The 26,592-nt window shown below is 44.2% G+C and overlaps 1 protein-coding gene across 1 annotated transcript in view; it reads left to right on the top strand.

Moving 5' to 3' along the window:
* Window positions 1-23,274, top strand: part of IGFBP2 (insulin like growth factor binding protein 2) — a 138,400-nt gene extending 115,126 nt beyond the window's left edge. The window contains exons 3-4 of the mRNA XM_089677611.1: window positions 10,892-11,032; window positions 11,824-23,274. Of these exons, the coding sequence (XP_089533737.1) occupies window positions 10,892-11,032; window positions 11,824-11,979 (297 nt within the window). The 3' untranslated portion in view covers window positions 11,980-23,274. The remainder of the gene's footprint in view (window positions 1-10,891; window positions 11,033-11,823) is intronic.
* The last annotated feature ends 3,318 nt before the right edge of the window (window positions 23,275-26,592 follow it).

The following is a 26,592-nucleotide window of genomic DNA, read 5'->3' as shown; positions in this document are numbered from 1 at the left end:
TGATCCCCTGCTCACTAGTAACCCCCAGCACTGCTGATCCTCTTGTTTGCTGATTCTTCTCTCTCTGATCCTTGCTCACCTCTCGCAATGTTGCTCTCATGTAACGCACCACGTGTGACATTGCTAGTTTCTCCTGCTCTGGTTCCCCAGCTCTGCTGATCCTCTGTTACTCAGTCCACTATCTCTCCGGTCCCTGCTCACCTTCCGCTATAGCGTTCCCATATTGCACACCACGTGTGCTGTCTGTTAGTTGTTCCTCTTTAGTCCATACCCTGCTCACCTTCCTGCTGCTCCACGCTGCACACCAGATGTGACATCTGCACCAAACATTTCCAGAATATAACGTATTTTTCGCTGCATAAGACACACTTTTTACCCCCCAAAAATGGGGGAAAATGTCTGTGCGTCTTATGCAGTGAATATGGAGCGGCTGGCCTGGTATTCCCCCCGTGTTAGAATACCAGGCTGGCCGCTCAGCTCTTCTTTGCAGACCTCCAGTGGTCCTACCTGTTCCTTGGTCCATCAGTGTCCTCATTCCTCCCTGGCGCCAGCATGGGCACCCGGCTGTGACAGCCGGGTGCCCACTGTGCATGCGCGAGAAGCACCGCGCTGTGTGAATGGCCCTGTAATCTTTTGGGACCTGTCACATGTCCCAGAAGATTACGGCGAAGGAGGGGGGAGGACAACTCAGCGGAAGTGAGAGTGGACACCTGTCAAATTCGGGTACCCGCTCCCCCCCCCTCTGCTCCCCAAAGGTCCGCAGTCTCTGGTCTTCTGTACCGTGTCCACTGTTTCTGGTCTTCTGTACTGTGTCCGCAGTCTCTGGTCATCTCCTGTACAGTGTCCACAGTCTCTGGTCATCTCCTGTATTGTGTCCGCAGTCTCTTGGTCATCCCCTGTACTTTGTCCGCAGTCTCTGGTCATCTCCTGTACTATGTCCGCAGTCTCTGGTCATCTCCTGTACTGTGTCCGCAGTCTCTGGTCATCTCCTGTACTGTGTCCGCAGTCTCTGGTCATCTCCTGTACTGTGTCTGCAGTCTCTGGTCATCTCCTGTACTGTGTCCGCAATCTCTGGTTTATCCCCTGTACTGTGTCTGCAGTCTCTGGTCATCCCCTGTACTATGTCCGCAGTCTCTGGTCATCTCCTTTAACGTGTCCGCAGTCTCTGGTTTATCCCCTGTACTGTGTCTGCAGTCTCTGGTCATCCCCTGTACTATGTCCGCAGTCTCGGGTCATCTCCTTTAACGTGTCCGCAGTCTCTGGTCATCCCCTGTACCGTGTCTGCAGTCTCTGGTCATCCCCTGTCCTGTGTCCACAGTCTCTGGTCATCCCCTGTCCTGTGTCCACAGTCTCTGCTCATCCCCTGTACCGTGTTCGCAGTCTCTGGTCATCTCCTGTACTGTATCCGCAGTCTCTGGTCATCCCCTGTACTGTGTCTGCAGTCTCTGGTCATCCCCTGTACCGTGTCCGCAGTCTCTGGTCATCTCCTTTACCGTGTCCACAGACTCTGGTCATCTCCTGTACTATGTCTGCAGTCTCTGGTCATCTCCTGTAGTATGTTTGCAGTCTCTGGTCATCTCCTGCACTGTGTCCGCAGTCTCTGGTCATCTCCTGTACTGTGTCCGCAGTCTCTGGTCATCTCCTGTACTGTGTCTGCAGTCTCTGGTCATCTCCTGTACTGTCCGCAGTCTCTGTTCATCCCCTGTACTGTGTCCGCAGTCTCTGGTCATCTCCTGTACTATGTCCGCAGTCTCTGGTCATATCCTGTACTGTGTCTGCAGTCTCTGGTCATCTCCTGTACTGTGTCCACAGTCTCTGGTCATCTCCTGTTCTGTGTCAGCAGTCTCTGGTCATCTCCTGTACTGTCCGCAGTCTCTGGTCATCTCCTGTAGTATGTCCGCAGTCTCTGGTCATCTCCTGTGCTATGTGTGCAGTCCATTGGTTCAGAATATTTTTTCCTGTTTTCCACCTAGGTGCATCTTATGGAGCGAAAAATACGGTATACAGTACACATGAACCGGACTGATGATGTCTTTCCGGTTCACTTGCTGGTTTCCCGGTGCATCCTGGGATATCTCTACCTGCAATACCTAAAAAAACAAAGCAAAGCTAACTCTGAAAACAAAACCCTCAAAAGCTGTAGGTGCTATTAGCGAGCGTTCAGAGTTCAGTTCAGCGTTAAGTTCAGATTCCCTCGATTCTTTTTGACATGAATTGTTCCCATTCTTTGCCTACATAGTTCGCCATTTTGTTGACCTAGAACATGCTCTGAGGAGTATTTGCCCAGATAAAAATTTAGATACATTTGAGATCACCAAAGATTTACACCTTTTTGCTAGAAAACTCATTATTAAGGTGTTACACAATAAAAAATTAGATTATCATTATTATTATACAGGATTTATAAAGTGCCAACAGTTTGCTCAGCGCTGTACATTACAAAGGGAGAAAGTACACGAGACAGTACAGTAACAATACAATACACGAGGGGTTCGAAGGCCCTGCTCCTTGGAGCTTACAATCTAGGAGGGAGGGGATAGTGGTACAGGAGGAAATAGCTGTGGGGGATGGAGTGGTAGGAGGAGTGGAGGAGATCAGCAATTAGTTGAGGGCGGGGTAGGCTTCCCTGAAGAGATGGGTTTTCAGGGAGTGCCTAAAGGAGAGGAGAGTAGGTGATAGTCTGATGGATTGGGGTAGGGAGTTCCAGAGGATGGGGGAAGCCCTGGAGAAGTCCTGGAGACAGGCATGGGAGGAGGAGACCAGGGAACTAGAGAGTAGGAGGTCTTGTGAGGAGCGAAGAGTATGTTTTGGGTGGTATAAGGCTATCAGGTTGGTGATGTAGTTTGGGGCAGTGTTATGAACAGCTTTGTACGTCAATGTTAGTAATTTGAATTTTATGCGTTGGGGAATCGGAAGCCAGTGGAGGGATTGGCAGAGGGGGGTGGCAGATACGGAGGAGTTGGTAAGGTGGATGAGTCTGGCAGCCGTATTCAGGATGGACTGAAGCGGGGATAGCCTGCGATGAGGTAAGCCGGTGAGGAGGGAGTTACAGTAGTCAAGTCGTGATATGATGAGGGAGTGAATGAGTTGCTTAGTAGTTTCCGGGGTTAGGAACGGATGAAACAGATAAGATCAATAGCAACCAGGACTGTGGTACACTGGATGATTTAATTGCTCTTATGGAGGATCAAGACTCCAGTGATCTAAACTGATCTACTTGGTATTGAACAACTCCTGGAGCAAACTAACTGCGGTGAGAGTTAGGAAAGTGGTACTAACACTCAACCTCCTTTTTCTAAATCTAATAAAAAGAAATCAGATAAGTTTCCCCCACTTAGTCTGAATTCTAATGTGGCTGCATTTGTGAAACTTACAATTGAGGAAATTAAAAATATCCAAATAAGAAAGGTATTAGGCAATCTAACTGTAGATGAAAGACAAGCACTAAAAAAACGCAGTTCCGGCACCTCCAGCATTGAATGTATGTAATGGCAAGGGGTGCTTGGGTGTGCTGAAAGGTCTATTAATACTTGCAGCTGGTGGATCTATTGTCACTGAAGGGGATCTATTTTTGTATGGTGGTTTATTGTTGTTGGGGAGGTCTATTGTTACAGTGGGGTCGATTGTTGCTGGAATGGATCTACTATCGAGGGAGGGAGTCTATTATTGCTGCTGGCTGTTGGAGAGTATATTAATGCAGGCTGCTGGTAGATCTAATGTTGCTGCTGGTGGTCTATTGTTGCTGGGGTAGTATTTTGTTGTGGGGATCCATTGTTGCTTGGGGGGGGGGTTATTGTTGCTAGGGGAATCCTTTGTTGTTGGGGGGGGGGGTCTATTGCTGCTGGATTCAGGGGATTTATTATACTGCTTTCCTTGTTATCATTAAATTCTATACAGATTACTTAGCATAGCAAAATGATACTTGACTCTGTATTCTCTAAAAGGAGTGGTAGTTGGGGGTGGGTATGGGGTGGAACCAAGGGACGGTGCTCGGAGGTGGGTAGGGGGTGGACTTAGAAGAGGGGAGATCCTACACCTATTCTATGAGAAAAAATACCCTGAAAAAGCTTAACGGCAAACTAGAACATTGCCATCAAACCCTCTAAGGGAGGCAATGAAGTTGTCATGGACAAGGAACGCTACCTTGAGATGTGCAATAAGATCCTCCAGAATACCGAATGATATTGTCCCATTACCAATAACTTTCTAGCTAAATTTCATGATCATTTCTTCGAACCCAATGCCCGTGCTTGTGGCAGCATTACTAAAGATTAATGGGAGTTTACGAGAACTGGTTTTCCTCGTACTCCAACTTTTTATTGTTTATCTAAATTGCACAAAAATTTGGATGATTACCCAACCCCCATCCCCCCTCCCCAGGACACCCCTTTATTTCAGGGAACAGTTTAATCACTGAAAACGTAAGCAGACTAGTCGTTGAGTTTTTATACCCATATGTTCTTAGCCTTTCTGTTATGATCCGCCAGGTGGTGCCTCTGGCTGCCCACTTGACAGACCTACCCAAAGCGTGGAGTCTAAGTCCCGGTCTGTGCTTTCATCAGGGCCCCTGATGGTGGGGATGGACTTGAAACAGACCAGGACCAGGTCACGACCTCTGAGCAGGCCCACTAGTGGCAGGGGGAACCTCCGGGGATGTATTGATACTGGGAGAGCCAGATGTGAGGAGGACGGCAGGACCTAGCAGGATGGATCGCGAGCAGTGGTCCCGTGGGGTAGGCGAGGTACAGAATCGGCAGGCGGAGAATCGTCAGGTCACACGCAGGGTCAGCAGGATAAGTCAGTCCGTAGATTGGTCAAACAAGCCGGGGGTCAGGATTGGAGAAGGCAGAGTAGTCAGGAACAATCCGGGTCAAACGCAGGAGAAGGCAGAGTAGTCAGGAACAATCCGGGTCAAACGCAGGAGAAGGCAGCATAGTCAGGGTCAATCAGGATCAAAAACACAGGTACAGGACTCAGGAACTCAAATAGACCTTGCGGCGATCAGTGACAGTGCAGGGCATCTTTAAATATCGCGCCCTGCACTGTCATTTGCCGCCCAGGACGCGCCACCGGGCTGTCATTGGCTGCCCGAGGCGCGCCCGCGGCTCTCACTGCGCATGCGCGGCGTCCTGTCATCCACGGCTCGCTGGGACCTGGTGATTGTGTCCCGGCGTGAGCCGTCGCCAGCGCGCATGCGCAGGCCGACAGGACACCGCGATCCCTGACACTTTCTACATACATCAAAGATACCCTCCATTTCTTGCAAGTCCATGATGATTTATCAGTTCCTCCTATTTGTTAGCTATAAACAATGAAACTTTATACAGCTCTATTCCTCACCGAAAGGGCTTATCTTGTATAAGACGTATTCTATCCCAATGTAGCCCTATTGATCAGGCATTCAGTGAGTTTTTTATTGAGGCACTTGATTATATACTGTACTTTACATTAACTATTTCTGTATTAATGGTTCCCACTTCCTCCAAGTACAGGGCATAGCGATGGGGACGTGATGCGCCCCATACTACGCCAACCTATACCTGGGGGAGTGGGAACATATGATTTCGAACTCTGAGAATCGAACTATCTATCAGGACCATATTCTAACATGGATAAGATATATCGATGACATTTTTCTCATCTGGGAAGGTCCAATAAATATACTGGAGGACTATATGAAAATCATCAACGTTAATGATTTGAATTTGAGTTTCACTATGTCTTACAGTCATGATTCTATACCTTTTTTGGATATGATGATTATCAAGAATGTGAATGGCCACTTAACCACCAGTCTATATCGCAAACCCAAAGCAGGCAATTCAATTTTGCATGCAACTAGTTTCCAACCTAAACCCTCGGCGGATTCCATACCATATAGTCAGTACTTGCAACTGCATCGCAATTTCTCTGTGGACCACATGTTTAAAATAGAGGCAGATACACCGAGAGAATGACTGCTCTTAGGAGGTTATTCTCCTACTTGTCTAAAAAAGGCATTTTTTTAATTATTAATGTCTTTTATTAAATTTTATTTCAGTACAAATTAAAACAATACATACATTATCAAACATAAACAACATTAACTGTCCTTTTCCTATACCCCCACCCCTTCTCAACCTCTCCCCCTATCCCCATAACTCCCTTTGTCAATCTATATTCTACCTATGCCATTCTAAACCTTTCTATTAACAACCTATAGTCAGTCTTCAAGATTACCACTCAACAGTTGTTCAGTTTAAATCTCTAAATCGACCTACTTAGTACTCATTATCCTGAGATATTTTTCTGATGATTTAAAAATGTACCACCTATTCCATTCTTTTGTAAATTTTTCCTTTTTATCTTCCTCTATGTGGTATAACTCCTCCATTGTGCATATATATTCAATCCTCCTCATCCAATCTCTCATTGTTGGGGGACCTGGAACCTGCCAAAATTTAGGTATTAATCCTTTTGCAGCGCTAATGTCTAAAAAAGGCATTTAAACAAGAAAAAAACCCCAAACAAGACAAGATATATCGTAAAAAAAAATCACCAAAGAGGCAAATACAACTAGATTTATTATGAAGTTCTGTAATCAACAAGCCAATATTTATAAAATTGTACAGAAATATTGGCATCTCTTTACAATTGATCACAATATAAGTCCATTTGTATCAGACAGACCAGCTTTCACCTTTAAAAGAGCAATATCTATATGTGACGATGTGGTGCAAAGTGAATACAGGGGCACCAGTCGTGGTGACCCATGCAAACTCCTTGGAACATTTAAATGTGGGCTGTAATTATTGCCAATATATGGACACTCGCAAATCCATCACACTCTCACAAGGACTTAAATTTGAGCCCCAACACTTTGCGAACTGCAAAACCAAAGGGGTTGATTATTTGCTCCAATGTGGTTGCAATAGTTTTTATGTAGGAAAAACAAAATTAGAGTTCTGGAAGCGATCATATCGTCACATCTCCAGTATGACACCTTGCAATAAAGATCTCCCGTTAGGTCGACACATTAGAGATGCACATTCAGGGACTTGCCGATAATTTGTTTCCTCGTTCTTGACCGAATACACCTGAGCTCACGGGGGGGGGTAATTGAAAATGCTCCTTCAACGTGAGCTCAGATGGATGTTTAAACTTGGTGCCTCATCTCCTCCAGGTTTAAGTGAATCTATGTCCTATAGGTCATATGTAGACGGATTCACTTCCGGAGGTTGGGAAGAGTAATATCCCTCGCTCACTCATTATTGATGTACAGTCATTGTCTAGTTATACCTTCAATGGCTTTGAGCCACAATAATTAATTATATATTCCAGTCCTCTATCTAGTGGGTGACAAATATCTTTGTGCCAGGGTATTAATTGCCTTCCCCACTTTTTTGCATCCTGCTTTTTTCATCCTGTTTTTCTCCTCCTCATTTCCCAAATCCCTACACCCTCCTAATTTTCCCTTTTGCTATTTTCCATTTTCTTATGATTTATTGTTAATTTTAGCACAGTCAATCTTTGCTACGTGGGCTTATTCGTATGCTCTGAATGCACAGAGTGCTGTGTATACTTTTTTAGATGGGATGTGTGGACCCCGTCATCTGCATACTACCACCTGGAACATGTGGGCCGCCCGCCGCTAGGGCGGCCTTCTTTGTGGGCATAGTCGCATGGTCCCATGTTCCGGATTGAGGCTTGATCCTCTCTTTGCTGCTTGGGCCTTGCTCTGGTCTTGGGCTGCATGACCTCATCCTGCCTCTATGGATGGGGTTATGCCAGGCGCCGCGTGTGTGCCTAGAGCTGGGATTGGTCCATCCCCAGGCCTGGCAATGTTCCAATTTCTTGTGAATGTTTAATTGGCTGCTTTTAAATCCTGTGGGGGCTTTATAAGGCTGCATCATTAGCTGTCCTTGCCTTGCTGTGCACATACACACCACCTAGCCTACCTATACGGGCTGTATACCACCTATCAAGGTATGACAGTAGTGACCAACCAGGGGCTTTTCTAGCAGTTAGGTTTTTGGTTCTTTTAATAATTTATCTATAATATATAGTCTTTTATGCAGCTCTTATTGCCCTGGATTGGGGAGAAACACTGCTCCCTATGCATAATGAGCCCCCCATCTTTGAATATCACAGCCAATATAGAGTTATCCTCTACCCTAGGGGTCTCCAAACTTTTCAAGAAAAGGGCCAGTATATGGTCCTTCAGACTTTAGGAGGGCCAAATTAGGGCCAGTGAGGATAGAATATGTGTTGGCCCCAGCGTCAGTGAGAATAAACATGGCCTCATGGTTGATGGTCAGTAGGAGGAGTAGTGCCCCTTCATTGGTATTAGTGGGAAGAATAGTACACCATCATTGGTTCTAGTGGGAAGAATAGTACACCATAACTAGTTTCAATGGAAGAAGTGCTGCCCCATTGTTGGTCTCAGTGGGAGGAATAGTGCTCCCAGGGTTGGATAAAGGGTAGCAAAGGGCGATATCCGATCCTCGGGCCACAGTTTGGAGACCGCTGCTCTACCCACTAACTGGTTTTCTTTGGATCCATATATATATATTATCAAAACCATCATAGAAAATTATAGGTCTTCAAAGTAAGTGGCCCCCTTTTCTTTTTTTCTTATTTGGTTCTTTTCTGTTTTTCTTATTTGGTTAATCTTTATACATACTAAGACATCATTAATTGCCAACAGCTTGGATGTGGACTTTGTTCCCGACTGTATGGGGTGAATCCAGTGGCATTGGCGGATGATAGCGTGCCCAGACAACATCAGCTTTCAGCATCTTTACATCGTTTGATTGTATTCTTATGTAACTATAACCACTAACATGTTTGCAGAGCTGTTTTTAAGATTCATGTAAAAATATACTATTTACAATTTAAAAAAAAAATGTTTTGCCTCTGATATCTTGGCTCATTGACCAGCACTGCCCCATAGTCCCAATCTTATCAGGGGAATAGATTTTTCTTTTATGCAGTCAGTCCAGTGGTCTGTGAATTTGGGCTCTGGGATGAAACAGAGCAATTCTGGTCAGCACCTGCAAAATGAATCAGTCAGGTCTGTCCTGTAATTGCTGTAGAGAGAAGAGGGAGAAGAGTGGGGATTTCAAATCTTTGGACTGCTGCATTGGGTACATGGGCACTGACAGCTCATCATGCCCGGAGGTAAGTATAGCGAGGGTTTGGGACCTTTTCATTTTTTTCTGTAAAGGTGAACTAACACTTTAATCTCTTTCTAAATTGCTTTGACATTCCAATTTCCATCTTTCTTTTTATCCCGAACAGTTCTTCTGGCAGTTGTGGCTGCCATCTTTCTTGGTCTACCTGACGTTGGCTTGGTATCAAGAAATCCCTGAACTTTCCACTTCTTAATAAGCGATTGAACAGCACTGACTGGCATATTCAAGACTTTGCATATCTTTTTATATAATTTTTCATCTTTAGAAAGTCCATTACCTTGTTATGCAGTTCTTTTCTGCTCCCCATGGCTCCGTATCTAGCCTGCTCAGTGCATCCATGTGAGACCTAACAAACTCATTGACTATTTATACACTGACACTAATTGCAATTTAAAAAGCCACAGATGTGGAAAATTAATTTTTTATTGCCATTATAACTTTGCGTGTGTGTCACCTTGTGTGTCTATACCAAGGCCCAACATTCCAGGGGAGGGAAACTTTTGATCCGGGCCATTTGGGTGATTTCTGTTATCATTATGATTTAACCTCCCTAGCGGTATGATTATTTCAGATTTTTGGTGCTGAAAGCGGTACCATTTTTTTCCATGGAAATGTGTAGTTTTTTTTATTGTAGGCTGTAATTTTTAGGAATAACTCACTGAAATCTGTCCGAACAAGAGTCTAGTAAACATCCCGGGTATGATAAAGTTTGAATCACGAAATCATAAATTATAATTTAATAAATAATCATAAAAAATAATAATATGATAATAATACATTTAATTCAATAATATAATCAAACCAAAAACACTGAAATTTGAAATAGAGTGCCAAGTTCGCACATCGCTGAGCAAAGTCGCAAAAACGTTTTCAGTGTCTGATGAGGAATTTCCCCCACGAATCATTATCACTCAATTCTGCAAGTGGTTCTGATTTACTATCGCTGTTCTCTAGCCGGTCTAAAAGCTTTTGACCTAAAGGGGCGCTTTTTGGACGCCATGGACGTTTCTCAGTTTCCAGGCAGAAAGAACAGACAAAATGCAGGCAGGGCGCCGGACAAAGCACTCGGGACAAAATGTATGTGAAATGGGTTGAAACAGCTTTTTTACTATGTAAATTTTACAATGTAAAATTTGTTTGGAAAAAAATGACATTTTTTTAAATTTTAAAATTTCCCGCCGCCGGTGGCGGCGCCTGTACGTCCCGACGTCACAGGGACCGGAACACAGAAGCCAGATGCCGGCATCGGCCGGAGGAGATGGCCGGGGACGCTGCAGGGGACACATCGCGGGAGCAAAGGACAAGGTAAGCTCTGCAGGGAATCCCAGTGCAGCGCCGCATGGTAAGCCCGAGTGTAGCTCGGGGTTACCGCTTTTGCTACTGACATTTTACCCCGAACTACACTCGGGAATACCGCCAGGGAGGTTAAAAAGGAGCCAAACAACTATGTGATGATAAATGGCTTCACATAATCGCTATCCTTAAATAAAGGAGTTTTTGGCAAATCAGTCAAATTTTCAATATCAATGCCAAAATTTCACCATTTCTGTCTGGGAATGTAAACTTTTCAGCACAGCTGTGTATATATTGTTGTTATTATTGCATTATGTAATATTTTGTATACGGTCTATGGTATAATTGTAGTATGTTGTAAATTGTAGCTGTCCAGTTATTATCATCAAGGAGCAGTCTATAATAGTGTGATGTGCTTTGTGCAGAGTCTGTGTCAGCAGCAGCTGGACCAGGTCCTGGAGAGGATCTCATCCATGAACCTTCCTGACGAGAGGGGACCGCTGGAACACCTCTACGCCCTTCACATCCCCAACTGCGACAAGCACGGCCTCTTCAACCTCAAACAGGTACGATGGCTTGACAGACAATGGGCTCAGTTAGTGGAATTGGAAAGCAGCTCTGTTGGTTTTATGAATTTCCCCTCTCACCCCTTTGCGCCCCCTATGGACCAGAGCAATTTTACATTTCTGCTATGGACCTGTTTATTTGGCTATAACTTTGTCATTACTTGAGATAACAAAGTAATCGATATACAGTGCCTTGAACAAGTATTCATACCCCTTGACATTTTCCACATTTTGTCACGTTACAACCAAAAGCGTAAATGTGCTTTATTGGGATTTTATGTGATAGACCAACACAAAGTGGCACATAATTGTGAAGTGGAAGGAAAATCAGAAATGGTTTTAAAAATTTTTGACAAATAAATATCTGAAAACTGTGTTGTGCATTTGTATTCAACCCCCTGGAGTCAATACTTTGTAGATCCAACTTTCGCTGCAATTCCAGCTGCAAGTCTTTTTGGGGATGTCTCTCCCAGCTTTGCACATCTAGAGAGGGACATTTCTGCCCATTCTTCTTTGTAAAATAGCTCAAGCTCTGTCAGATTGGATGGAGGGTGTCTGGGAACAGCAATTTTCAAGTCTTGCCACAGATTCTCCATTGTATTTAGGTCTGGACTTTGACTGGGCCATTCTAACGCATGAATATGCTTTGATCTAAACCATTCCATTGGTAAAAAATAATAAAAAGTATTCATAATTGGTGAAGGAATACATTTCCTTGCCTGGCATGCACTGGGGGAGGGGTAATGGGCAAGATTTCCTATTCTAATATATTCCATTGTTTACTCTTATAGTGCAAGATGTCCGTGAATGGTCAGCGAGGAGAGTGCTGGTGCGTCAATCCCCAGAACGGCAAGCCGATCACTGGAGCACCCACCATACGAGGGGACCCAGAGTGCCATCTTTATTATCCGGGCAACGAGGAGGAGCGCAAGCAGCGTGCACAGTAGCCCGCCTGCGCACCACCAGCTAATATCACAGTGTCTGTATTTATACATAATGGGGTTAAACTGACATGATATGACAGTTTTGAAAATGGGCTGGTTGAAGTGTAAGCTCTTTTGCTCAAACTTGTCTTGAAAAACCTTGCCATTTACCACCAGGACAAGACCGTCACTGTTTGGCATCATTTGGAAAGTGCCAGTTTCATTTTTGTTTTCTGTTAAAACTATCCCAGTTTCAAAACTTCATCTGCATTACCCTCCATGACAGATCTGGATCCTAAGGACAAATGTAGACAGCCAATCAAACATTGCGGAAGTCATGTGACACTAGGTTCTCAAGTCTTTATCTGTTTCGACATAAGCGGAATGCAGAAATGTTAAAATAATCTGTGCTTTTCAGACACCTGGCCTTAAAGTGAATCCGTCACCTGTGCAGATCCCTGCAGACATCACTTTCACTTGTTAAATTCATGCTTGCCTTGCCAAAAAAACTTCTGTGGAAAAGTGGAAGTTTTCACCCATTTACGTTGCAGAGTTGGGTGCTCTCAAATGTATTATGTCATTGCAACAATATGTTAGACATGACTGACTCTGCAAAAAACATATTATCCTATCTGCTTGGTCAACTGTTGCTTGTCCAAGAGCTGTTGTCTGTTTTCTGGGTGACAGGTTCTCTTTGAGATCCAGCCGAAAGTAAATATTTCAAGAGTGTATGCATACATGTACACATGCAACATACGTCTTCACAAACTAAACAAATGTTCCACACGCTTGTCTAATTTTACTTTAAATTATTGTATAAATGCCAGTTTGGATTGTACCACTGACAGGTCTTACTGCAGAAATCACCACCTGATCAGCTAAGTTCATGGTCCTTCCAGTGAAATGTTGTCAGTCTATGGTCAGATCTCTACGAGCTCTTTAAGCATTTTAGAGAATTTCAAACAAATTGCAAACCAGACCAAAAACACAAAGGGATAAAGTGTACCTGTCATTGTGCACCATGGAATTCACCTTTCTGTAGGGTGCTCTGATGTTTCAGAAAATGCCCCAATTGTTGTACCATGAAATTTAGGGGGGGGGGAGGGAAAAGGGGGCACTGTGTAACTTATGACCCGATGATACTTCCTCCTCAAATCATATGCTGACTCTTTGGACAGAATTGGTTCCACCACCCTGGATGGGTAATATGTACCATTTTACACGTTTTTTCTTTTACCAGTTCATTTCCTTTTCCTTTCTTTTCCAGTTCTGTTTTTACTTTAATTCATTCTCACTTCATTATTTATTTTTCTCTTCCTTTTCCCTTACCTCTTTCCTTTTTGTTTCTCTTGCCAAATCTGTCTCCCTTTCCTTTACCATTTTTTGTTACCTTACTCTTCCTTGCCATTTTCCTTTACCATCACCCTTCCCGTTTCCAATTCCCTCCTGAGTTGCTGTAACTTTTTCCTTGCCACTTCCCTCTTCCTTCTCACTTCCCTCTCCCTTTTCCCTACTCCTTCCTTCTTACTTTTCATTCCCACTTCCCACTCCCTTTCTTCTTCTCTCTCACTTTTTTTTCCTACTTCTCTCTCCCTTTTCCTTTCCCTTCCCTCTTATTTTCCCTTCCCACTTCCCTCTCATGTACCTTCCCACTTCCCTCTCCTTTTCCCCTACTGCTTCCCTGTTAAGTTCCCTTCCCACTTCCCTTTCCCCTAATCCTTCCCTCTTACGTACCTTGCCCCTTCCCTCTCACTTTTTCCTTCCTACTTCCCTCTCCCTTTCCCGTACTCCTTTCCTCTTATATTCCCTTCCTACTTCCCTCTCCCTTTCCCATACTCCTTCCCTCTTATGTTCCCTTCCAACTTCCCTTTCCTGTACTCCTTCCCTCTTACATTCCCTTCCCATTTCCCTCTCCCTTTCCCTGACTCCTTCCCTCCTACTTTTCCTTCCCACTTTCCTCTTCCTTTTCATCCCCTCCATTTCCCTCTCCCCTCCCCTCCCACTTTCTTTTTCCTTCACTCCCAGCTCCCTTGCCCTATACACATTCACACTTTCCCTTACCCTTTCTTATGCCACGCCCCTCTCCCCTTTGCTTTCCACTTCTATCTTCCTCTCAAAAGTCCTATCCATATCTCTTCCACTTACTTCTCTCTTACCACTTTCTTGTACATTTTACTTCTATCTCCATTTCTCCTCCCTTACCACTTCCCTCTCCTTTTTCCCCCTATATTTTATTTTAACCACTCTCCTACCACATCCCTCTCCCTTACCACTTTCTCTTCCCCTTCCCTTTATCACTTCCCTGACCCTTGTCACTCCCCTCTCCTTTTCTCCTACCACTTCCCTCTTACTCTCCCTTGTCACTCCCTTCTCCCTTTCTTTTACTGTTTTCCTCTCCTTTTTCACTTCCCTCTTTCTAACTGCTTTCCTTTCCCTTCTCACTTCCCTTTCTGTTTTACTTCGTACCTTTCGTACCACTTCCCTTTTTCTTCTGCTACCCTTTTGTTATCATTTTCCTCTCCCTTACCATTTCCTCTCACCACCTCCCTCTCGTTTATCAATGATCTCTTTCCTCTCTCTTGCCATGTTCCTCTCCTTTCCCACTTCCCTTTCCCACATTCCTCTCCACTTCCCTTTCCCATGTTCCTCTCTGTTCCTCTTCCTACTCCCCTCTCCCTTCTCTGTAGAATCGAACCCCCCCCACCTCCCCTTCCTCTTATTTTTGCTATGTTTTTCTGTAGAGCATCTTCCAGTTACTGATTATCTTCTTTATCTTCTGGCAATGCTCTTGAAACAACTAAAGAATCAGACTAATTGGAGTCATTCTGTTATCATGAGTCAACTCCTCTGTAGCTGGGGACTTTCATTCTTCTACATCACTAAGATAGCCCCATAATATGTAAATGACCCACAAAGTGTGAAATGTACAGAAACCTCTCCTGAGAAATACATCTTTGCCATGCTACTTCTCTACCGGTCATTTTCATCTTCTGGCTTCATATCGTCAAGTGGAACTAAACCCTCCTGTCCTTTTCGGCCAAGGAATCTGCCATCTTAGCCTCTGTTTGATCTGCCATGGTTCTACACATGTGATCAGTTATGACACTAGCCATTTGATGGTTTGACAGTGGTTGAGAGCACAAGCAATGTAACTGTTTTTTTAAACCATTAAATTGATGGGTTTAGTTCCACTTCAATGACCTAAAACAAGTATGTTGATAAGGACTTCAGGCTTTGTGTTGGGTTTCTTAGCTTGTACTTGTTCCAGGTCGTTGACTTATTATTGAGACCTGAGAGTCAGCATGACAGCCGGGCAGGAGGTCCTCTAATGGCAGCCTCCATGTTTCTCAGAAATGTTTACTTTAACAAATGCCAAGGGGAAAAAATGTCTTTTTGGCACCCAGGTACACATGGAAAACATCACTTGCTAGTAGTGCTAGTATTTGAAGCTTGTCGTTGGAGTTCAGAGGGTGGAAGGACTTCCTGCTGTGTCTAGCTCTTCCAGGGCCATGTTCTGCTGCTTTACCCATGCCGTTTTAGTCAATTCCTCCTCTAAAGGACAATATAAGACCATCAATATTCACAAAAGGGAAAGTAATTCAGGAGAAACTAATGCAAGTAATCCTCAATATGGATGTATTAACATCTTTGGGGCTGGGATCATTTTAAGCATATTGATCATTTTTGCTGCTTTAAACTCATTGCAACTTTCCTAATCACTAAATTGATCATATTGATAAGACAAAATCAATTGTTTGCAGCCAATTACTCTGGTTTCCTTTGATTGTCAGCTTTGGTTTTCATGCCTGAAATGTTATAATTGCTTTACATATGTAGTGCACCCCCTAAAGAGCCACTGGTGAGTTTGGTCCCATTTACCCCCTAGAGCACACACAGCCAGGCACACAGCATTTTCCCCACTCTTCCACTGGCTCCAGTCTAGAGCAGGGTTTCTCAACCAGATTCCATGGAACTCTAGGGTTTCTTCAGAGGTTGCTAGGGGTTCCTTGAGCAATGAGCAATTATCTGCCTCTCAGATAAGTTCCCACTGACACCATTGAGCTTTTTAGCTTCTATAAAGGCGTCAATCTTCCCAATAACCACAAGAGCATTCTTCCTACTCACCATCACATTAATGTATCAGGAGTTGTAGAATTAGCAATTTTATTAAGCAGAAGTTCCCTGAGACCGGAAAGTTACTTCAAAGGTTCCTCTGTGTTGAAAAGGTTGAGAAAGTTTAGTTTATGAGTTTCTTTTTGGGGTTTTATTGGGAATGATGAATTTGGTTAGTGATAGGAAGCATGGGATATCCCGAACTGTAAAACTGTACGACTTGAGGACTTTGAAACCTCTGGCTGCACTGCACAAAACAAGGAATGTCCCACAGGATCTTTATGCTGATGGTGACCTGTACTCCTCCCAGAGTTTAAAAGCTGCACACAGTCACTACCCTTCAGCATTGGGGTCATTTACTCACTTAGCCACAGGATTGTTGGTTGCCTCCTTCTGATAGCCACTAGGCTCTTCCTATTGAGGGAGATGTAGACACCACCAAGGGCGGACTGACCATTAGAGCACTCAGGCACTGCAAGAGTGCCCAGGGTCAGTAGGGGGCCCCATGAAATGCCCCTGGTACCTTTTATAGGCTTTTTTGGATGTGCTTTGAGTGTGGTCAAGGACACAGGGGCCCCATGATCCCCTATTGCCCAGGGGCCCCATGAGCTGTCAGTCCTCCCCTGGACACCACCATAGGACAACTGAACTCTTTCCCATCAACTTCCTCCTGGCTCTCTCCAGTGAGCTTCACCAGACCCAACCTGACCCCTGGATTTGAGCTTGCAAATATACCCCTCAGTTAAACCTAGCTGGAACATCGGTGTCTTCCTGAGGGCTTCCCCTAGTATTCTGCCCCAGGGACAGAACTCCTGCACAGGGGTCTCCTGCTGCATGACTGGACTCAGGAACACTTGTCCCCACTGTTCGACTATTTATGGGCACTCTCGCCACCTTCTGAGCACACATCCCCAGGGATTGGCTGGAGTTCCATAAATTCCGACAACACTGACAGAGGCTCTATTTGTTCTATGCTCCATCCAAAACAAAATAAACTGGAGTTAGGCTTTAAGTTACTAGATTTGCCCGACTGGTGTGGCCATTTGGAGGGATCTCGACTGGTGCTGGATTTTTAAAATTCTTATTTTCCTACTAGAAGGAAAGCAAAATGAGAACTAAGAGTTCTGCTGCAGCAGAAGAGGTGAGACATGGAGTCAGCAGCACATCCTTGAGCTCTTGTTTGAAAATCTCACCGCTTTAGTCCCAACAACTCTAAGAAGCAAATGGGTCATGTAATCTGCCCACCTCTACCCATAACCGTATGGAAGCTTTATATATATTTATGTCTCAGTGTTTAAAAAGTGCTGCTTCTTAATGACTGTTCCAAAGAGCTTCCATTAACACATTTTCAGTGTATTCTGTTAATGTTATGCTCTGTATCTCTGTGCCGGTGCGCTTTTATTAGATACGATTGTACAGTTCCCTGCGGGGAAGATTATCTGATAGGCGCCCAGCCCGTCATAATTATTTCCACACAATCACGGTGCTCGGAGAGTCCTGTCTATGCACATCTCTCCTGTCTCATTATGTGCGTCTGCAGATTTTATGTGCCACCTCAGCAATCTAACGTAGGCTTAAATATCTGTCTCTGTGTCTTTTCTTAACCATCTCAGTGCAAGTTATAAGGACTCTATATGATCTTCATTCTGGATACTGACCACAGGTGTTGCAAATCGTATTTTCTATATTACAGCATAATTAATTATACACTTTATGGCCAAATGTTTGTGGTCATCCTACCATCAATCCTATATGGGCATGTTGGACATCCCATTCTAAAACCATGAGTATTGGTATGAAATTGTCCCATTCCACCCTGGGTCACCATTTTTACAGCTATAACAACCTCCACATTTCTTGGAAGACTTTGCAGAAGATTTTTGAGTGTGCCTATGGGAATTTGTACTTATTGTGCCTCAAAAGGGCATTTGTGAGGTTAGATACTGAGGAGAATCCAATCCAATTTATTCCAAAGGTGTTCAGCAGGGTTGAAATTAAGGCTTTGTGCAGGCCGCTCAAGTTCCTCTATACCAAACTCATCAAACCACGTTATCATGAAGATGTTAGATTAAAAGACCTGGCTCATTCCGCTTCATCCCAAAGGTGCTCAGTAGGGTTGAGGTAAGGGCTCTCTGCAGGCCAGTCGAGTTCCTCCACCACATTAAAGCATTAGCGATTTGGGTTGAGAATACCTGACTTGTTTTAGTTCTTTCCATAGGCGTTCAGTAGGGTTGATAAGTTCCTACACACCAAACTCATTAAACCATGTTTTCATGGAGATGTTGGATGAGAGGACCTGGCTTGTTGTAGTTCATCACAAGAGTTGAGTTAGTATTGTTAAGGTCAGGGCTCTGTGCAAGACACTCAAATTCCTCCACTGAAACTCACCAATGGAAATGGTAGATTAGAAGACCTGGCCCATTCCAATTCCTCCCAAAGGTGCTCAGTAGGGTTGAGGTCAGGGCTCTCTACAGGATGCTCAAGTTCCTCCACCACAAACTTATCAAAGCATGAGAAATTTTGGTTGAGAAGACCTAACTTGTTTCAATTCACTCCAAAGGTGTTCAGTAGCGTTGAGGTCAGGGCTCTGCGCAGGCCACTTTTCCTCCACACCAACCTGATCAAACCATGTCTCTATGGAACTGGCTTTTTACTCAGGGTTACAGTCATGCTCTAATAAAAAAGGGTCTTCACCAGACTATTACCACAAGCTTAGAAGAGCACGATTGTCTAAAATGTCCTTGTATACTGTAATATTAACTGTATCCTTCAATGGAAACACCAGAACTCAATCATTTGGAGGGATGCCCACCTACTTTCAATCATATAGCGTACGTTTGTGGTTATCTTATAGGTTACCCCTCCCTCAGCTTCCTCCAGAAGCTCTCCACTGTCCACACTCCTGAGATATTCAGCAGCAAATCATCCAGATAACTGGCAGTGGCAGCTGAGCAGCCCACTGTGAATCTGGTGGGAATGTGGACAGGGAAGTATAAAGCTTTGGGGAGGACGGAGGAGTAACTTAAAAAATAACTGAAAAGTAGTATAGTGTTACTACGAAAAGTATTCTTAAAAGCCCACCCCTGACCCACTTATATTCTGGAGCTGTTCCATCTGATCCTGGACTCCAAACCCTATGTAAGCCCAACATCAGACAAGGATGGAGCCTATACAGGGTTGTTTCTCCTCCTCACGACACAATATTCTTCCTGAAGCATTGTGTCCTGTACCAAGGTCACGTGTTCCCCCATACCCAGAAGCCCTGGATATAACCTAAGGGCTACCATGAAGCAATGGCTCACTTGGTGGAGCATAAGTGGGTTTGAGAATGAGAGGTGCTGTCTAGAAAATCTGTTGCTTTGCCATTTTCTTGCTTTACCTCTGTTCAACATAATCCTTCCGTTTCCCTGTACAGTCATCTATGACCATCCATAACAAACAGTTTTTCCAGTATCTGCTCCTGTAAGTATCTCACTTCCTGCCCTATAGCACTGTGCACAGAACCCATTTATATGCAAAAGTGCTGCATGAACTACGTATGTATGAATGAGAAAAGAAAACTCAAGGTATGGGGAGAATACACACACTCCTCCCATGAGGAGCTGTGTAGTGCTTAAACAACCAATCACAGTGCCAAGGCACTTTCAGGTGGGGGCAGGGGCGGACTGACAACTCATGGGGCCCCCGGGCAATAGGGGATCATGGGGCCTCTGTGTCCTTACCCACACTCAAAGCACACCCAAAAAAGCCTATAAAAAGGTACCAGGGGTGTTTCATGGAGCCCCCTACTGACCCCGGGCCCTCGGGCAGTGCCAGAGTGCTCGAATGGTCAGTCCGCCCCTGGGTGGGGGTGTGCCTCAGCTTATGCAAATAACAAATTTAGGAAAAAAAGCATTTGCATTGGATAATAGGGAGCTCTGTCGGCGCTCTGGGAAGGGAAGAAAGGAAAAGTTCATTATAGGCATTAGCCCTGCTAACATTCCCACTGGTCCTGCAGTTACCCTTTAGACTGCCCTCCAAAAAAATGCACGAACTCCCTCCCACGAGCTGGTGTGTAGCGTCTAAAACAACCAATCACAGAGCCAACGCACTGTCAGGTGGGGGTATGCTTAAACGAGTACAGAATTTAAGCTGCCCCGTGGGAGGGGCAGGGTCAAAGGAAAGCGCACTGTAGGTTCACTTTAGGCAAGACCCAATGCTTTAAAATGATAGACAAATGGAAAAGAAAGCAAATTAAATTCATGAAGCCTTACAATAATTCTGGAATCATTTAACCTCTTGGCGCCGGCCGAACGCAAATGTGTGGCCTCCCAGCATCTGGGCCTAGATGCCAAGTGGCCGCACATTTGCGTTCTATTAAACAAAAACATATGCGCTGAGAGCACGCGCCCTGCGCGCTCCCAGCACACATGTCTGGTACTCTCCTCTATTGATCAGGACCTCTCCCGATCATGTGACCACCGTGATGGCGTGTCACGGCGGTCACATGACCCTAACCCCACCTCCCGCTTTCTAAAACCCTTAAAGGGCCGGGAGACGCCAAGGGGGTAAAGACATTTCCAAATATAAAATCCACTAGAATGTAGAAATTAAAAAAAAAATGCTTAGCCAAGCCTACATCATGCGTCCTGTAACTCTGAAGGCCTGCTTGTGACGCAACAGTTTTTGCGCAGGCTAGTCATTGCAGACTGTGTGATCTGAGCCAAAAGTAGACTCAGAATATGTGCAATGGGGGATTTACTAAAACCGGAGCGCTCAGAATCTGGTGCAGCTGTGCATGGGAGCCAATCAGCTTGTTCAGTTAAGCTTTGGCAATAAAACCTGGAAGCTGACTGGATTATATGCAGAGTTGCACCAGAATTTTGCACCGTGCAGTTTTAGTACCTAAACCCCAATGTATTTTCACAAGGATCTATAGCAGGAGGAAAAAAAAAATATCTGTTACAACTCAATACAATTTGGTCACCTGACCATGTGCAACCTTCGGACTGGGCTGTGAAGGAACACAACCATCCTGCAGGGGTCCTCCCTTTGCTCCTTGCCTCTGCTAAGCAAGCTCTGGGTGCCTGTGAACATATTACATTGGCTGCATTGTGAAATGCAATGGAACCCAACTGGCTCTCAGAGCTGGCTCTCTGTCCTACAGCCTGAGCCTTAGGGGTCTATTTATAAAATATCTGCATAGCTGTTCGTCCAACTCAACTGTCTGTATATTCGCTCTCTGCAAATTAACCACCATACGCTCATCAGTATTAGCGTTCCCTAATTCCTTTGAAGACGCCAACTTTGGCTGTTGTGCGGACAGGGAAAAATTCATGTTCCTAAGGTATTTTCTCTTCTGATCGAATGTTCATAGACTATTGTTTTAGGATGTTTGCATTTCTGATCGAATGTTCATAGGCTATTTTCTCTTTGGGATGAATATAGTTAAGCTATGGTTTTAGGCTATTTTCTGTAAAGGTGAAATATTTTTAGGCCAATTTCTTTTCTGGTCGAATGCTCTTAAGTTATTGTTTCAGTCTATTTTCTCTTCTGGTCGAATGTTCTTATGGTATTGTTTTAGTCTATTTTCTCTTCTGGTTGAATGTTCTTATGGTATTGTTTTAGTCTATTTTCTCTTCTGGTTGAATGTTCTTATGGTATTGTTTTAGTCTATTTTCTCTTCTGGTTGAATGTTCTTATGGTATTGTTTTAGTCTATTTTCTCTTCTGGTTGAATGTTCTTATGGTATTGTTTTAGTCTATTTTCTCTTCTGGTCGAATGTTCTTATGGTATTGTTTTAGTCTATTTTCTCTTCTGGTCAAATGTTCTTATGGTGTTGTTTTAGTCTATTTTCTCTTCTGGTCGAATGTTCTTAAGTTCTTGTTTTAGTCTATTTTCTCTTCTGGTTGAATGTTCTTACGGGTTTGTTTTTGTCTATTTTTTCTTCTGGTCGAATGTTCTTAAGTTCTTGTTTTAGTCTATTTTCTCTTGCGGTCGAATGTTCTTATGTTATTGTTTTAGTCTATTTTCTCTTCTGGTCGAATGTTCTTATGTTATTGTTTTAGTCTATTTTCTCTTCTGGTCGAATGTTCTTAAGTTATTGTTTTAGTCTATTTTCTCTTCTGATTGAATGTTCTTATATTATTGTTTTAGTCTATTTTCTCTTCTGATTGAATGTCCTTAGGCTATTTTTCCTTCTGGCAAAATGCTGTTAGGCTATAGTTTTGGGCTATTTTGGTTGAATGTTGTTAGGCTATTGTTGTAGGCTATTTTTCTCTTCCTGGTCAAACATTCTTAGGCTATTTTTAGGTTATTTTCGTTTGAATTGTTTTAAACTATTTTCTCCTCTGGTTGAATGTTCTTGGGTTATTGTTTAAGGCTATTTTAAAAAAACATGTTGAATGTTCGTAAACTATTGTTTTAGGCTGTTTTTGTAAGGCTTTTGTTTTGGGCCATTTTCTCTTCTGGTTAAATGTTCTTTGACTTTTATTTCTTTGGAATTGAATTCTCTTAGGATATTAGGGAATGCTACATTTATCCTGCGAAAGATAACTTAGACATCAGAAAATAACATTTTCTACATATTAAAAACATTTGCAATTTGAATTTGACCCATTCGCACAGACTATATAGACAAACAGTTATGCAAGGTTTTTTTTTTATAAATACACTCTTTAAAGTATTGGGCCTTAAGGCAAGCTAATGAAAAACCTTTCAGGCACTCACACTAGAAGTATTTTAAAATATTTTTATGACTTTTGTTAAATAAATACATGACTTCGTTGAAGGTTGTTAACAATAATTCAGCTTTAAAGTCAGATTACTTACCCAGAATGCAGCAGACACACTTTGATTGGCTTATCTAACCGAAAATGATCACCGTCTGCTGAGAACGTCACCAGGAACATTTATACGTGTCACCGTCAGCTGATCGATGTACTATCTCGTTTTTGTGTTTTTATACTCATTAATTATACCACCTTTTTTGTATTGTTTGTATTGTATCGACATATTATGGGAAGGGGGGGTTGCCGTACTTCTCAGATCAACAACAAACAACCCGCCGAGTTACCATCTAATGATGATTTTTATTTTATTCCATCTACCTCCTCACTGTGACACCGTTCCAGGTGAGGGACAATATCTTTGGACCTGTTATACGTATACGTATAAAAAAAAACATGTCACTCGTGTTTATTGCTCAATAAAAAGAGGAAATATGTATTTAGTGTTTTTGTGATTATTTCATCATTTCAATTTTATCATTCTTTAAACATTGTAGTAATGCTTATTAAAGTGGACCTATCATCAGATCTTTTTTTCTTGTTCAGTATATTTCAGATATATTTTTATATTGTTAAAGTGCATCTAAGGCAGGGGTCTCCAAACTTTTGAAAAAAAAAAAGAAAGGCCAGTTTACTGGCCTTCAGACTTTAGGGGGGGCCGGACTGTGGCCAGTGGGAGTAGAAAATGCCCTGGCATTGGTAGGAGTAAACAATGCCATAGACTTGATGGTCAGTGGGAGTAAAAAAATACATTGTTGGAGGAATGGTGCCCCATCATTTGTGTTAGTGGGAGGCATAATGCCCCATCATTAGTATCAGTGGGAACAATAGAGCCCATCATTGATGTCAGTGGGAGGAATAGTGCCTCATCATTGGTGTCAGTGGGAGGAATAGTGCTCCATCATTGGTATCAGTGGGAGGAATAGTGCCCCATCATTGGTGTCAGTAGGAGGATTAGAGCCCCATCATTGGTATCAGTGGGAAGAATAGTGCCCCATCATTTGTGTCAGTGGGAGGAATTGTGCCCCATTATTGGTATCAGTGGGAAGAATAGTGCCCCATCATTGGTATCAGTGGGGAGAATAGTTCCCCATCATTGGTGTCAGTGGGAGGAATAGTGCCCCATCATTGGTGTCAGTGGGAGGAATAGTGCCCCATCATTGGTGTCAGTGGGAGGAATAGTGCCCCATCATTGGTGTCAGTGGGAGGAATAGTGCCCCATCATTGGTATCAGTGGGAGGAATAGTGCCCCATCATTGGTGTCAGTGGGAGGAATAGTGCCCCATCATTGGTGTCAGTGGGAGGAATAGTGCCCCATCATTGGTATCAGTGGGAGGAATAGTGCCCCATCATTGGTATCAGTGGGAGGAATAGTGCCCCATCATTGGTATCAGTGGGAGGAATAGTGCCCCATCATTGGTGTCAGTAGGAGGATTAGTGCCCCATCATTGGTATCAGTGGGAAGAATAGTGCCCCATCATTTGTGTCAGTGGGAGGAATTGTGCCCCATTATTGGTATCAGTGGGAAGAATAGTGCCCCATCATTGGTATCAGTGGGGAGAATAGTTCCCCATCATTGGTGTCAGTGGGAGGAATAGTGCCCCATCATTGGTGTCAATGGGAGGAATAGTGCCCCATCATTGGTATCAGTGGGAGGAATAGTGCCCCATCATTGGTGTCAGTGGGAGGAATAGTGCCCCATCATTGGTGTCAGTGGGAGGAATAGTGCCCCATCATTGGTATCAGTGGGAGGAATAGTGCCCCATCATTGGTATCAGTGGGAGGAATAGTGCCACATCATTGGTGTCAGTGGGAGGAATAGTGCCCCATCATTGGTATCAGTGGGAGGAATAGTGCCCCATCATTGGAGTCCGTGGGAGGAATAGTGTCCCATCATTGGTATCAGTGGGAGGAATAGTGCTCCATCATTGGAGTCAGTGGGAGGAATAGTGCCCCTTCATTGGTGTCAGTGGGATCAATAGTGCCCCATCATTGGTATCAGTGGGGGGAATAGTGCCCCATTATTGGTGCCAGTGGGAGGAATAATGACCCATCATTGGTGTCAGTGGGAGGAGTAGTGTCCCATCATTGGTATCAGTGGGAGGAATAGTTCCCCATTATTGGTGCCAGTGGAAGGAATAGTTGACCATCATTGGCGTCAGTGGAAGGAATAGTGCCCCAAGGGCTGTGTGACGGACCGCCTGACAGTACCTCTATCAGTCCCCTGATAGAGCCTCCCCAGAGTGCGGAGTCTAAGTACCGGAGCACTTGTTCACCAGGGCCCCTGATGGTGGGGATGGACTTGGAGCGCTCCGGGACCAGGTCGCAGCTGCTAGGTATCTCTACCAGAGGTAGAGGAGTCTGCCAAGGGCTCCAGCGGGTTAAGAGTCTGATGTGAGGGAGCCCAGGGATCCCTGAGGGATGGATGGACGGATGAGCAAAGTCAGAGTCAAACAAGCTGGGTCGGTAACTAGCGGATCGGTGAGGTACAAGACGATATGCAAAGGATAGTCGGGTCACACGCAGGGTCAATACCAAAAGATCAGATCTATAAGGGAACATCCAGGAGCAGAGTCAGGCAAGCCAAGGGGTCAGGACAGGAGAAGGCAACAAGGTCAGACAATCCAAATCAGAAGTACTCACACACATGTAACAGGATACAAAAGACCATTCGGCAACAAGCATCTGTGCAGGGCTGGCTTAAGTAGCCCGCCCTGCACCTGACCGTCGCCGCCTAGGTCCCAGTGCCTGCCTAGTACTGTCAAGACGATGGATGCGCCTGGGTCCTAGTGCCCTGCTACCTGTATGTCTTGACAGATGCCTACGCATGTGTAGACCCATGCGTCGCGATGGTCCCTGACAGGCTGGATAAAGGCAAGTAAAGGGCCACATCTGGACCACAGGCCACAGCTTGGAGACCCCTGATCTAAAGCCAAAGCTTTTCGTCCCCAAAAATACCCAAAGTGGTTCCCTGTAACAGAAGAGGCATAGAGTTGGTTGGAAGCTATATAGACTTCCCTAGAGATGGGTTTTCAGGGATTAACTAAAGGCAGATGGAGCAGGAAATAGCCGGACAGATTGTGGTAAGGAGTTCAGAGAGCCTCTGGAGAAGGCCTGGAAGCAAGCATGGAAGGAGTCGATGAGAGACCAAGAAAGCCGGAGGTCTTGGTAGAAGCAAAGAGGACAGTTTGAGTGAAATTTTGAGAATTTTGTTCAATATGTTTCAAATAAAATGTTTTAATTGTTAAAGTGTATCTAAAGCCAAAACATCTTCTCCCAAAAAATATCCAAAGTGGTTCCCTGGAACAGAAAAGGTTATATACTTACCAATGTGGTTGTCCATGTCCCCTACCTTCTATGTGGTTCCTTATTTTGAACTCTATCTCATGCTGCATCCTGTGGTGACACTTGGGCTAGAGGATGGAACCTGCGGTGGGGGTGAGGGTGGGGGGGGGGGGGGTTAAGGATCCAAGACTGCTGGTAGTGTCAATAGATAAAAATTCTAAGAGAGGCTGCAGGATTTAAATGGAGAAAACCTAAGACACATGAGCCACCATAGAGGTAAGTATAAGACCTTTGCCATTACAGGTAAATGCATTGGAGACAGCAAAAGTTCAATTGCTGGGTGAAGGCCGTATTAGCTTCCCTGGAGACATGTTTTCAGGGATCACCTAAAGGCAGATGAAGTAGACAATAGTTGGACAGCTTTGGGTAAGGAGTTCAGAGGATGGGAGAGGCTCTAGAGAAGTCCTGGAAG

This window comes from Staurois parvus, unplaced genomic scaffold (assembly GCF_062004578.1).
Source record: "Staurois parvus isolate SC_StPar_1 unplaced genomic scaffold, SC_StPar_1.0 ptg000190l, whole genome shotgun sequence".
NCBI lineage: Eukaryota > Metazoa > Chordata > Amphibia > Anura > Ranidae > Staurois > Staurois parvus.
Note: the sequence above shows the minus strand (reverse complement) of the source record. Positions and strands in the feature narration are given on the sequence as shown.